General features: G+C 45.0%; 1 protein-coding gene across 2 annotated transcripts in view; it reads left to right on the top strand.

The window, feature by feature from the left end:
- Nucleotides 1-15,000, top strand: part of LOC134465717 (adhesion G protein-coupled receptor L2-like) — a 113,781-nt gene that overhangs the window by 26,517 nt on the left and 72,264 nt on the right. For both annotated transcript variants that reach the window (XM_063219535.1, XM_063219534.1), the window contains exon 3: nt 9,204-9,417. In XM_063219535.1, coding sequence (XP_063075605.1) covers nt 9,204-9,417 — 214 coding nt within the window. The remainder of the gene's footprint in view (nt 1-9,203; nt 9,418-15,000) is intronic.

Raw genomic sequence — 15,000 nt, 5'->3', positions numbered from 1 at the left:
ACGGTTCATTGTATCCCTCAACAAAAAAGCACGTATGTTTTATCTGTACACAGCAAGTACTGGTCTGGCGCGTTATAGAATGGGGGTGTTCTGTCTGTTGAAGATAAGACATCACATCTTATTATTGAAATGATTGTTGGCCAATCTAAAAGCTCTTTTTACTTTTTTCTATTGTAGGGAGTGTTTGGTTTAACTAACAGCAAGCCAGCCATTTCAGTTTCAGCTATGTCAAGCCATCCTATTATGATGAAATGAAATCTCATTCTGTTGAATACAATTGAACTGGGTGGATCCCTCTAACACTCTACGTTGGATTTTACTTCAATAATGCATTTGTTCTTGATTTGGAGTTCATTTTAGTGACATATTTTGAAAGTCTAAAAAAAATCAATTCACATTCAGTACTGTATTTGTCAAATGGCAACCATCAGTGTATTGAGCCTAAATGCCACCGTAAAATTATCCGGCAAGGCGAGGCCATTTCTCTGTCTTTCAATGATGGCGTGCAGCCATGAGTGAAAAAGCGAAAAATCTTAGAGTTTAAGGACAGCCCAATCCATCGTCCCTTTCACAACAATGAACAAATGGCTGTTTTGACGCCAAACGCCACCTTCCCCCACCCCCCACCCCACCTCAACAACCAGCCCCCACACCCACTCCCTGCTCTCCACTCCTTGTCTGAAAATCCTTTTTCCTGAAACTTCTTCAAACCAAAAGGCTGTTTTGACTGTTAGTGTTTGGTACACGATGACAGCCATCTTGGAGGCCTGGCATTGTAAATACCCGTTAAAGGGTGCAAATGGCATGTCTGATAATGGGGAAAGCAATCGGAGGGACGAAGAGCGAATGCCAAAAAAAAGGGGGAAATCACAGACAGACAGAGTGGACTGGACTGAACTGCTGTCATACCTCCTTCCTGGGATAAACATTGTTTGATCACAGGCAGCATCTAAGGGAGTAGTTTTATCTGTCTGTGTGTGTCTGTGTCTGGGTCTGTGCTTTTTTTCTACCATGACTTCATTGTTAATGATTGTGAATTCTGAAAGGATCTCGGAGGAGTCTTAGTATGGATTACCTTTGTAATCCCTTGGGGTTTATGAGCACATCCTCATTATGAATCATACTTCCCCCTCCAAGATGGCTTCCGTCAGCAGGGGGTTGGTGCGCTGAAAGGTCAGGGGTCAGGAGCTCCATTAATGGAAAATTAAGCGGCAGATTAAACAAGGCAGCCTCGCCGCCATAAGGGCGACCATATTGATTTTTTCCGAGGCCCATTTGGCGTGCTGCTGCTGATTTGGTGCGGCCCTCACTGGCAGACTCTCTGAGGAGTTGGGTAATCAGCTGCTGTTGGGCAGCCGCCATGTATATTGCACCTGTGCGGAGATGAGGCCTTCAGATAATCCTGTTTTACATCTCTGCCCTCCAGGGGAAAGCTGCGTTTCACCATAGCCATCAGCCAGGAATGTGTCCCAGACAAGAGAGGAAAAGCATTAGACCACTCCCGTGACTTTTAACACGTGTTTTCTTTTTTTTTTTGTTCCCCTCCCTGGACGTCCAAGGGAGACGAAAGGCACAAGTTTTGGCAGGTTTGGCCACACCTTTGTATTAGAGCTTGCAGGGGGAGATCAGACCTGGATTCCAAGTGTCTAGCTTTGGCAAGACTTTCTATAACTGCCATGCAGGAAGGCCCACCTCAGCGTTCTTTGATTTCATTTTGAGTGGTGACATATGTATTGAAGTAGAAAGTTGGATGGAAACATAGAGGGAAAATAAACAAAGAAACTGAATGTAAGAAAGGAAAAAATAAAGAAAGGGGAGAAAGAAAACAAGAAACTATAAACAAAATGGAATCAAAGAAACAAGCAAGAATCAAGAATGCTGTGCATGATTTTCCTCCGCTGGCTCTCTCGCTGTTGTCGGTATGAAAAAAAAAACGTATTCTTCAGATGAGCCGTAGCGAACGCCTTTGTCATGAATACAAATCGCACCTCAAGAAGCTAATGCAGAGCTGCTGTATCGCCGCCTAAGTGCATCTGAAAGCATATCGGCTGGGGCAGAATGAGTCCTTGCCACAGATTTACACATGCTTCTCTGTTATTTTCAGAATGCACGCGGGGGTGAATCTACTGTTCTCAATAGCACCTCTGCTCGGGAAGGTCGGTTTTCGCCTTTGGGTTTGACCATGCCTTTTGCCTTCTTCCTCCTCCACCAGTTGTACTAGCTATTTACCGGGAGGCGGTGCGGACTGGCATGAATGTTACATGAGACTGCGAGTCGTGTCCTTGTATGCTTTTGCAGAGGCATTCTGTGGTTTGGAATTCACAATCTATTACTTATGCTCTTTCCGTCATGCGTTTGACGGCTGCAACAACATATTGAGTGTGTCTCTCACTCGGAGCGCTGCCTCCAGTATAGGCGGAGGAAGAGCAGTGCAGTGCAGTTCCCTCAATCCATACTGCTGCACCACTGATCGCTTGATCATGGCAGCCGCCAGCAGTTCCTTGTCCCCCCCCCCCCTTTATTATGAGGTGCTCTGCTCATTGCATTGAAGATGATGCATTGAAGATGACTTAACTGTGGTCAGTTGAAGCGGTAGCATTCGCTGTGGTGTTATGCTTGACACATAAAAAGCAAATAATTGCCTGGCCACGTGATGAAGAATGTGTCTGATGTACGGTATGTATGTGTGTATTTGGGTTATTTTAAATCTCTTCTTTATTGTTTGTTGTTCTATAAATTGTTTGTTTGTCTGGTTTAGGAGAGTATGTCTTTGAGAATATGTATGTCTTTGAGTCAAAGGGAGATAAGGAGAACGGCAAAGACATGGCAAGATAAAAGATAGTAAAAAGAAAACCTTGTTTTGCTTTGTTCTGACATGAGACGTATTCAAATGTGCGTTTGAATTCTTCCTATTTTTCTAAATCCTCTTAACAATCTGGACCCCATCTTTTCGGAAGCATACTGTATGCTGTTCTCCTTGTCCGGATATTGGATTACGGAGGCATGGGCGCAATGGGGGCAATGCTTGACTCTTGAGATTCCCTCTTTCTTCCCAAGATGTCGTGGCGCGTAATATCGCAAATGAAACGACAAAAAACAAGACAAGCGCTCTCCAGGACTCCCCTGCTGCGTCCACCATGGGGCCATTCTTGCGCCGCTAAACGCTAAACGCTATACACCCTCCTTCCCTCCCTCCGGCCCTCCGCGCCACTCCGCCGACCCCCACCTCTCCCCCGCGAAAGCGTCCTTGTCAAGCCGGGTCCCTGGACAATGAGCGGCAGCCCAGGGGGGACCACGCTGCATTTGCATGCAGCTGTTTGCCGCTTCCACCACCACAAAGGCCAATCAAAGGGCCGTTAATGGAGGATGACAAGCGTCGCCCAACGCCTGTGTGTACACTCCCCACCCTCACCTCACCACACACCACCATGACAGCCATAACTTCCAACAACCCCACTCCCTCACCACACCACACCACACCCTGCCTGTGTGTACACTTCCCAGTTCCCACCCACACTACCATTCCCACCTCCACTACCAACTCCCAACAACCCTACTCCACTACCAACTCCCAACAACCCTACTCCCTACCAACTCCCAACAACCCTACTCCCTACCTACTGCAATACAACCCTACTCCCTACCAACTCCCAACAACCCTACTCCCTACCTACTGCAATACAACCTGCCATCACCCAATATCTCTGTATACCCTATACTGTATGGATTACTTTATATCTCTGTATACCCTATATGGATTCTTTTTTATCACGATAACGATATACAGCATATCACGATATACCACAATTATGTATGTTTTCAGTTGTTTATTTATTTATTTTCTCTCAACAGTGTCGTGTTGCAAAACCATATTTCTTCAAAATTAATCTTTTTATTCTTCTTTTACAGTTATATGAACTTAGACAACACAAAATGTTATTAAAGTATATTAAATTGTATATCAGCTGAAATAATGGATGAAACTAGTCATGATCACGATAGTGTAGAAAGGGCACGATAGACACTTTTCTATCACTATAACGATATATATTGTCATATCGCCCAGTCTTACTGACCACCCCAGTAACACCATCTCCAACTCTCCAACACCCCCCATATGGGTCTGTCCTCTCCTGCAGTCACCCCTCTGTTTGGTCCGTCAGGGAGACAGAGGTCTGTCTTTCTCACAGACCCGAGGCGCTGGTACGGGCTGGTACACCCTGCTGTTTGTGTTGAAACGCTCCCGTGAGGGATGTTTGTGCAGGTCACAGGTCACTGAGGATAAGTCTTTTTTTGCCTGGCAGGGCAGGCGCCCCCAACCAGAGCCCTGGCAGGGGCAACTCAAGAGGAACTTGCATGGGTCATCTTATGAGGCAGATCTGCCAGCCAGGCTGTCAGAGTGACGTGACACTTTGGCCTAGTTTTGTTTGCCCAATACTCCTTTGATGATGGCACTATGCCACTGGAGTGCATCCCTTCTTTCTTTTCCTCTTTTCTTTTCCTCTCTTTTCTTTTCTTTTTTTTCTCAACTTCACTTGTTTCACTCCACTTGTTCCTCAAACACTACCCCCCAAGCACACACCCCTCCTGTTTTTTTGTCAAGAAATACATTCAGCTGGGGCTTGGTGCCACATCCAATTTCAAGGGTGTTGATGGAAAACAAAATTTGGTATTATGGAGGGGCTTCTTACCCGCAAATGATGGTCTACACACACTGAAAGGGAAAGGGAGTCTCCTCCGAATGCGACGGCATTGTGTGTCGGTATTGGCCACTGCCCGCTCACTTGAGCTCAATAGCAGGCTTAGGGAGGTGGTCGGGAGGAGGCATAAGAAAAGCTACTTTTCCACAGTCACTGACCAGAATGCCCGATAAGGCTCCATGTCAACAAGGCCAGGAGGAGGATCACTGCCAATTATGGCACTGGCTGCACCGGTTGCCATGGCGATTGGATTGAACATTCCATGTAATATATTATTTACTGCCTAGGATACCCCCTTAACATGATTTAATTTAAAGGAAGAAGCTGTATAAAGACAGGAGTTGGAGGCGGTAGTGGGAGGCTAAAGGGTTTTTTATTTTTTTTCGTGAGGGAATGTAGACTGGGGTTCGTTGCAAGAGCATTCAACTCTGGGAGTTAGACTGTGCTTTTGTTTGTCTTGCTCTTTGTGCAGAAAGTCATGAGTGCCGGTGGCAACACACTGCATTCTTCAGTCGCAACAGAAGTAAAGTGGAGTGTTTTCAGCCCAAGCTCAAGGGCATGAATAGAAATTGGGTTGCTTCAATTGTTTTCGAGCAGAAATGAGGCGGAAGCCAGCTTGAGTGGGGACACAAAAAAATGTACAGAATATCTCTGCTGCCTTCTCGTACCTGCTCTGACCGCTGATGGATGTCCTGCTCAAGTGTTCAGGCGAGGTCCTTCTCGAAGCGGTTTGGATTAGCTCATTTTACGTACTTCTCCTGTAACTAATATTTTTTTAAAGTGCAAGAGAGTCATTTACTATGTTGAATACCACCAGTGACAGAGCGGGCTTTGTGGGTCTTATCTCAGATACCAATTGCCTGATACTGAATGGCAAAGTAATTTGTTGTTCGCTCCCAGGTCAGTCCAGATACTCCCTTTCCCATTATTGATTTACTGCCTCGTGCCCCTTGAGTCCACAGGGATTCGTCCAAGACTTGTGGGGTGATGGTGGTGGTGATGGTGGTGGGGGCTGCGGGCCTGGTGGAGCGATGGTTGTGCTGGGCTGTGGAGCGATGGTGGTGTGCTGCTGGTGGGGCTGCTGGTGGGGGAACCGAGGGGTTGAGGTGGTAGGCAAGCCCCAGGCTTCATCAATCGTAAGGCCTGTCTTGACAGCTGTTGGAGATCAGACCGCAGATCTGTGATGTATGTGGATCGGCCGCTGGGGCCGCTGGGGATGCAGTGGAGGGGTGGTCGCAAGGCGCACCCAGGCGGAATCCGCAGCCCCAGTTTTGTCTCGCATAGTTTTGAAAACTCTTGAAGCGCTCACCGCTCTACCCCTGCACTTTGTTCTCGGTGTGATAAACCTGTCACATCACACGATGAGCAATGGCCGTGGAGTCATTCATCAGTCTTCGTGGGCGAATCCGCGGAGAGGGGCCTGTTTTTGCTCCCGCACCATTCCTGCCAGATCTTAATTGAAGTTACGGATGGTCACAGTCAGCACAGGACCAGATATATATTTTTTTACACCTGAGAGGCCTCAATGGCCAGTATTTTTCTGAAGCCAGACATATCGTAAAATATTGTTAATAGGCATTCTCCATTATATCTGGAAAATAATATTGTGGTGGATGTTTATAAGGGTTCTACCGTGCTAGCCTCAGTGGTTATTGTGCATCTGTGGTTAATTTTTTTCTATTCCTTTCCTTATCTGTTGGGGTGTTTTCCCTTTTACAAGATGGAAGGTACTGTATAGCTTAATGTTACTGCAGATGAATAAGACAGGTCACATAGGGTGTGCATTCATTTGTGCAAGATGTATGCCAGAAACCTCAGCTGCAATAATTCTTTATTATTTTATTCTTTTTTTGGCTAAAAACAACACTGAGCTGCCAGATGACCTCTTCTGAGAAGCAAAACTATGCAAAAACATATCTTATTATTTAGGAAATGCCCTTTCCTTTCCCACCTTTCACAGTTCGCAATATGCTTGAACTCACATCTCCATCTAGCTCCTGCCTGGCCTTACAAGTAAACAAATGTAACCAGAAAGGAGTGAAAAGGAGGTGGAAAGGAAAAAAAACACATTTTTGTGTTTGGTTGAATGGTAGGGGGCTGAGTGCAAGGCTGAGAGGTGGGAGTGAATCTGACTCAAGAGGAACATTGGATGGAGGGAGGGGAGAGAGAGAAGAGGGAGAAGAGAGGAGGAGAGGCAGAGAGAGAGAGAAAGAGAAGAATAGAAATGCACTCATCTCCCTCTGGAGACTTCCGCCATATTCCCCCCCTTCCCCATTCCATCAATTGCGTGGTGCAGGAATGGGCCTCACCGCCATCCGATGTAGCTGGGTAATTAGCACCGGGGTGCTAAATGAGTTGGTTAGTGTTAATACAAGACAGTGGTCGAGAGTGAATGGAGGCGGAGGGTTGGTAGGGTAAGAAAAGAGCTCTCCCCTTTCTTTTCTTTTTTTTCTCCCCCGCTCCCTCTCTCCCTCCCCACGGCAACAGGCTGAAAGGGGCTAATTGGAGAGCACAGTGCAGAAAACACAAATGGCAGCTGCACCCATGGGACACACTGTTGCTGCTAACAACTGTGATTATTGGCAATTCACTCACAGTGGTGCAACCAGTTCTCTTTTTCTTTTTTTTCTGTAAATCTGAGGGTATACACAATGCAATGTAATGCATGCCATGCATACTGTGCTAACTAATCTGCAGCCTTCAATAGTGGAGCACATGTATGTTATGTGAAGCATGAGCAGGCTATACTGGTTTGAGAGACTATATATAGTAGGATTTTTTTGTTCTTCTTCTCCTCTGTGTTCTTCCACTGTCCCCCCTTTTTTTTTCTTGGTGTCTTTCTTCCATTTGCCTTTCGCCTGTTCAGCTTTCTTAACCCCACCACCAGTGACCACGGCTCAATGTCATGTGGATGACGAAAAAAACACACCACCTTTTCATAAAAAAAGGCTTAAAAGGAGCACACAGTCGTGTGAAGTAGTTAATTGTTCTGTAAACACTGCTATTTTGCCCAGCTCATGTCTGTGGAGCAAAGCATATGGATTTTTCACTCCTGCATGGACTGCAGACAGTTCTGTCTTCGATCGGCCGCACTGTAAAATGGATTAAATTACTCTTCATGCTGCTGAGAGACACTTTTTTCTCTCTTTTGTGTTTTGTGTGTCTCTTTTGGTGATAGAAAGGTATTCTCAGGAAACCAGGAGGTATCAATGGGAGAGTTTTGAAATCACTTCAAGGCTTTCGTGACCCCCTGGAAATGTATGAAGGTTGTTGGGATTAGTGTGTGTGTGTGTGTGTGTGTGTGTGTGTGTGTGTGTGTGTGTGTGTGTGTGTGTGTGTGTGTGTGAGTGTGAGTGTGAGTGTGAGTGTGAGTGTGTGTCTGTGTGTCTGTGTGTCTGTGTGTCTGTGTCTCTGTGTCTCTGTGTCTCTGTGTGTCTGTGTGTCTGTGTCTGTGTGCGTGTGCGTGTGCGTCTGTGTGCGTGTGTGTCTGTGTGCGCGTCTGCGTCTGCGTCTGTGTCTGTGTCTGTGTCTGTGTCTGTGTCTGTGTCTGTGTCTGTGCCTGTTTGTCTGTCTATCCACCTGTAATATTATTTTTGGAAATCTTGACACAGCATTTGGCATTGCACCCATTTCACTCGTGTTTCAAAAGCATTGCCAGTTAATCAAACAACAGTCGAGCAGTTTAATACAAATGCATTTTCACTTTCAATTTTTCGAGATGCATTTTAAAATGCTTATCTCCGATTGAAATGAGCTTGCCAGTTCACGAGAGTCGGTTTTTCAAAGGACCTGAGTGATTGTGTTATGAGCTGAGCAAAAATGAATATTTTGAACGCTTTCCAATACTTGATGCACTTTTCATTCACTCAGTTTAATTAACCAGTAATTCCACTCACGCAGTGATTTTGCATCTTTATCTAAACCGAAACAGGTGTGCTCCTAAATGTTAGGGGTTAGTGTGCTGGTGTTTTGGCTTTTCTGCTTGACTTCATGACTGTTTTGCCAAAATCTCCCATGTTCAGTAAAACACCCCATTACTGTAACTTACTATGCTGTGCATGCCTGGCCTGCTTTAAACAGGAGGTGGATGTGGATGTGTCTCCGTATACCGCACATATGCTCTTGTAGTGACCAAGGCTCCAGTGGTGTAGTGTACTTTTCTATGGTGGGTATACTGCATATTTGCGCATTTCTTGAAGTGCGTATACTGTAAATATTTGTGCTATTCAAAATAATGGATCAATCAATTTTAAGTGGGTATACTGAAATCCCTGAAATTTTGAAGTGGGTATACTCCGTATACCCGCGTTCTACATAGACTACACCACTGCAAGGCTCTAAATGAACTTCTTTCTTTACCAGCCAAAATGACGAGTAGATGTTCATCTCACTAGCCAAACACACACACACACACTAGCCCAGAAATGGGCCAAAGTGTGTAGCACATATTCTTTTCTACCAGCCAAACTGACATTTCCCCCTCCTTCTTCCTCTCCTTCTCAGCATTCAGCCGTGCTGCTTTGCCTTTCGGCCTGGTCAGGCGGGAGCTCTCGTGCGAGGGCTACCCCATCGATCTCCGCTGCCCCGGGAGTGACGTCATCATGATTGAGACGGCAAACTATGGCCGCACAGACGACAAGATCTGTGATGCTGACCCTTTCCAGATGGAGAATGTCAACTGCTACCTCCCCGACGCCTACAAAATCATATCGCAAAGGTAAAAAAAAGTCTCTTTTACTCGCTCTCTCTCTCTATCTCTCTCTCTCTCTCTCTCTCTCTCTCTCTCTCTCTCTCTCTCTCCCTCCCTTTCCATCTCTCTCATGCGCGGCACCGCCAGTCCAGAAATGTGGACTTCATTTCCTGCTCTGGAGATGGATCTAGATAAGGCATTTTCATCCTGCCTTTATAGTTATGGCTCTGCAGAACACAGGAGGGTAGCCATCAGCCAAAAAGGAAGCCTGATTATCTGTGCGTGATGCCGCCACATAACGGCACATTCCAAATTAATTTGGTACAGCGCTCGGTACAGCCCCCGACGTTACACGGGTGGGATTATCGGAGGTTTTGAAACACGAGCTCGGCCAATTAATCCCGCTAATAGGTTATATTCCCCGTCTCTTGCCGCACGTCTGCACTTCTTGACATATATACATGTAATCTGTCATCCTCGCTGTGTCCACACCATTTAACCGAATGGGGAGTTGTTGTTGTTGTTGGTGGTGGTGGTGGTGGTGGTGTAGTGAGTATGATGGTAGTAGTAGAGGGGTAGGGTAGGTGGAGGAGAGTGGAGGTGTGGGCGTGGGTGTGGTGGTGTGGTGTCTCTGTTTCACAGCAGGCTACAGCGGGGGCCCCTGTGCTCCTTCGTGCCTGGCTTAAATTCCCTGTGTGGTGACTGCGTGGCCCGGTCCCCCAGCCTGAGTAATGCTCTGTGCTCATACCATTTATATTAGTGACACTTGTGCTTGCGCGGCTCTCCCAGGACACTCCTGTGTTGCTGCTGCCACACTGCGCTCGCACGCACACACACGCACATATACATGCACACATACATGCACAAAGGCACACACACACACACACACACACAACGACACAGCCGCACGGACACACACACATACTACTACACACTACACACACATACACATTTAGAAGACACACTACACTGAAGACCTAGCCACCTGGCTAGTGTATATTTAAAGCGCTTCAAATTAAAATTGCATGAGGCGCAACCAATTCCATTGGTGGGTTAAAATGCACTGCTAACCGGCAGTAGCAGCCGTCTGGTCATGCTTGGCCGTGCGTGGGCTTACTGGGAGGTACACAGGCCTTGTAACTTTTTCAGAAGGTTTTTGGAAACCTCTGCCTTTGACTCCTATATAGTGTGTGTGTGTGTGTGTGTGAGTGTGAGTGTGCGTGTGTGTGTGTGCGTGCGTGTGTGCGTGTGTGCGTGCTGCATGCACATGCGTGCGCATTGAAGAATGAAATGTACAGTACTACAATATACAGTACATTTACAGCCAGCTCCACAAAAAGTGCTTTTGAGATGTGCAAGTAGTACTCTATATGTTCACTTGAAGCATAACATATCTCAACAACGTGTTTTGGCAGCGAAAAAGAAAACAATAAAAGACCAGAGTTGGAAATAGGCATGTGTGATAATGTGCGTGTGCCAGTAAAACGGCGCTGCTAAATATGTTGCATATATTTAGACGGCTGACATTTTTATGTGCTGTTCCCCAACCATCTGTGATTTCTGAAGCGGGGGGATAAAATTTTTGGTTCGTGTATAGCAAAAAAAAAAAAAAAACCCTAATATGTGTGTTGTCATCATTCTGTGCAACATGGTTTTGTCTATTTATAAATCTATCACCTGTGCTGCTGATTAGGGCCCGACCGATATATCGGCCCCACCGATATATCGGGCCGATATTTAGCATTTTTGGGATATCGGTATTGGCCATACTTTCAATAAATATCCACCGATAAGTTTGTATAACTTTCACAACCAATTTTGCAGCCGTTTCGTTCTGAATGCATCTTCTATTCTGCTGTCCCCACTTTGAGTCCATGAGAGTTAATTATTATTATGACTAAATATATGTGTATATATAACGATGATTTGTATTTCATTAAATTTTATTATGAACAATATTTCTATATATCGGTTGCACATATCGGTTATCGGCCTCCCATTTCCATAAATATCGGTATCGGTATCGGCCCTGAAAAAAACATATCGTTCGGGCCCTACTGCTGATGTCTCTACAGTTGTGCCGTGTGAGCACATGTAGTTTACTCACCAAGTGCTCCACTCACCTCCCATCCACACTAGTAAGGTGGTCCTAATGCAATAGTCCTGCTGTATAAAGATGCAACCCATTATTTGGTCACCGGTAATGCTCAGGTTTAAGTTCATGGTCATGTTATGGTCAAGTCTAAGTTCTTGGTCACATTTTTCTCAGTTTTAGGTTGTCAGCATTTGAGTTCAACAACCCTTCATTCCTATGTTGCTGAGATTAGCTGGTGATAGGCAGAGATACTTTGTCAGCAGCACGCACATATAGTATTGGTATGAACACCATAAATATGCTGTTTCTGATGTGTACAAACATACCTATATGCGTAAATAACTGTATAATGTACATGTACTAAAAAGGCAGGAGAATACTAATGTACCAGAGGGAGCAGTTCACCGAATTGTACAAAATGTGTTTGGGACCAGAATCCTGGACTGCTCCTTAAAATATTTAATTAGTTGCCCGCTTTCTTTGTAGATTAGTGTGTGTGGAATAGTAATTCAGAACTGTTGGTGCCAGACCATCAATGTTAATATGTCTCAAGGACAGTGTCAAGGTATCAGTTTTTAAATATATTGATATACTACATACATACTGTAGGTTTGCCGAAAGTCTTCCCATTCTGAGAAAGTTAGCAATGTACTCATTATTCACCACCATGAATATTCAACGGTCGCTTCAGAAAAGAAATGGATGAAATGATAAATTTCAGTGGTCGTCTTATTAGTGGAATAGATTAACATTAAACTCATCACATCAAAGACTATCCTTTGGGCAATATCAGTTCTTGATTGACAGCACATGACTCTTGTGCCCGTTGTGGGTTTGTACAGCCGTATAAACGCGAACCGAACCCCTCCAAAAAAAAGGGAAAAGGAATGAAGTGATCTTGGATCACCTTAATTAAAATGAGCCACATCAAACCGTCCCACTTCTGAAATTGCCAGGGAAATAATTTCACTATCCTTTTGGATGTTTATAGCTGTTAAACGTTTTCCTCTTCTTTTTTTTGTTGAAAAAATATAAAAGCCGTTTGCCCGCTTCTTTAACAGTTGGCAAACCCTTTGAGGAGCCGTGGCGTGTCTACTGACTGGCCCTGTTATTGTGTGAGGTGGGGGGGCATCGTCGGGAGAACAGGGAGGCCGGCCCTAACGATTGTTTTTAAACAAAATCACGGTTACGTCTCAAATGAGGCCAGACAGGGTCATGCTGAGTTCAACAAAAACAAAACTTCCCGGGGGGGGGGGAAGAGCAGTAGAGCTGACACCCTCTCCTCAAGGTGCCTACCAAGTCTCTGGCCAGGGAGAGGGGTTTGTCTTTTTTTCCCAACACTGGGGCATGCTCATTTATAATGTACCCACGCTCTCCTCCGAATTCATGTGCTATATTTTTGGGATGGGAGTGGTGGTAGTGGTAGTGGTAGTGGTTGTGTGTGTGTGTGTGTGTGTGTGTGTGTGTGTGTGTGTGTGTGTGTGTGTGTGTGTGTGTGTGCGTGCGTTGGTTAAATGCGTTGGTAGTTGTCAGTGTCTGGTCACTTATTAAAACAGGAATCTTCTTTTTATATATATATATTTGTTTGGGGTTTTGTACCTTTATTTGTGATAAGACAGTTGGAGAGGCGACAGGAAACACGTGCGCCGGATTCGAACCCGTGTCGCCGGTGTGGCAGTGCAGTGCCCAGCCCAATTGGCCACGGCTGGGCCAGAGATATTCTATAGAGATATGCCAACATAATAGGTTTCTATGGGCACCTAACGCGACCAGGTTCCGGTCTGCCTAAAGGGGCGTGTCATAATGCTCCTACAATGAATAGAACAGTCCTTAGGTCTGCCTAGGTCTGCCTAAGGGGGGCCATAATAGAACCAGGAAACAATGGGCCAATGGAACCTCTCTCTCTCTACTCTCTCTGGCTGGGCTGTCTTGCTATATCTTCTGTTGTCTTATGGGCAAGGGTGGAAATATAGGAAAAGAGAAAATCTATGAACGCTTCCTCATTTCAATTTTTTAGCACAGGAAGTTCTCAAGGGCTTTATCAACCTTCCCTTTGCCATCTTGCCTTCAGAATAACTTCAAGCTATAGCTCCGGGCAGGGGATAATTATTTTTTTTAATTAATATTCTCCGTCTGGGGCTTTAGGTTTGCCTACAGCCACCGTTGTCTCTCGTTGTCGCCAGCAAATTTGTGTGACTATGTGCCTCCTGTGATGCCAGTGTGGGTAGCGTTGCAAGTGATGCAAGGTCAACGCAATTGTAAATGGCAAGTGCAAGAGGATTGCAAAATGCATCAGAGTTTTTCTAGGATGGAGTCATTGGAGTCATTTGCATCGTCTGATTACTGAATGAAGGGCTCTCAGGTTTACTGTAGCATTTGTCATACTTGCAATCTGTTAGCCAAATTGGTTTAATATTATTACATTGACTATTTCATTGAACAGTAGTTTATGATCATTTCAACGTAATGAATTGACAATGGTGCGTAAGAAGCATGAGTTCTGCCACTTCTGCTCTTTCCACTACTTTGTCATTCCAGTCGCGGCTTCAGTGAAGAATTACCTTGCTGCCATCTGTAGTTATTTGTGCTGTGATAGCTGCTGGTGAGGTGTATTTTTAAGATGAAGTACAGATTTGGCATGGATAAATCTACAGTCATCAGACTTTGGCTGTGTGTTCTGCTGGAATTATTCATGAATAGTTTCAGCGAAAGCTGAGTGCATAAATTAATTTGGGAAATTTAAGTATTTTCAGAGTGATTGCATGCTGTGTTAATGAGACTAACACACGCACACACCAAGCAGAGACATTCGTTTTTTTTTCTCAGCTGTTCAGCTGTTAAAAAGTTTACTGACTTTGCCTCTGACCTTCTGAAAAATTTAGCGGCAGTCTGCACATTGTTCAAAGTCCCATTTTTATGGCAAATGTTTGTGACAGATATCTGTTTGCTATTGTGTCACCAATCTCTCTGCATAGAGATTGCTTGATTGAAGCTGAACCAATTTCACCCTTTATTTACACAAAAAGATTTGCCATCGCATACCTATACGGTGCACACACATTCTGCAAAGCAAACGCTGGCATACATTTTCTCTCTCTCTCTCTCTCTCTCTCTCTCTCTCTCTCTCTCTCACACACAAGAGCACGCACTCGCTCGCGCGCCCACACACACACACACACACAGGCACATACATACATATGCAGGTATGTGCACTCATGGACACGTACACAGTTGCATGTACACAGAAACCCACAGCCACACACATTTCCATAAAGCTAACAGACTTCATAGCCAAGGTCACCTCAAAGCTTTACAAAGAAACCTCTCTTACCTTTGCCATAAAATAGGTTGGATTTCATTTTGAAAGCATTTTGAAGATTTCCATTTCAGAATGAATTGACAGTCAGGCCCTCTGTTGGATTTCACATGGTCAATTGCTTTCACTCTCTTCTACATATAGAGCATTTATTGTGTACCCTTTTCTTTATTTCTGTCTCAAAAAAAAAAAGTAAAAT

Source organism: Engraulis encrasicolus, chromosome 16, assembly GCF_034702125.1.
Source record: "Engraulis encrasicolus isolate BLACKSEA-1 chromosome 16, IST_EnEncr_1.0, whole genome shotgun sequence".
NCBI lineage: Eukaryota > Metazoa > Chordata > Actinopteri > Clupeiformes > Engraulidae > Engraulis > Engraulis encrasicolus.
The sequence above is the reverse complement of the archived record's forward strand: the minus strand, read 5'-3'. Positions and strand labels throughout refer to the sequence as shown.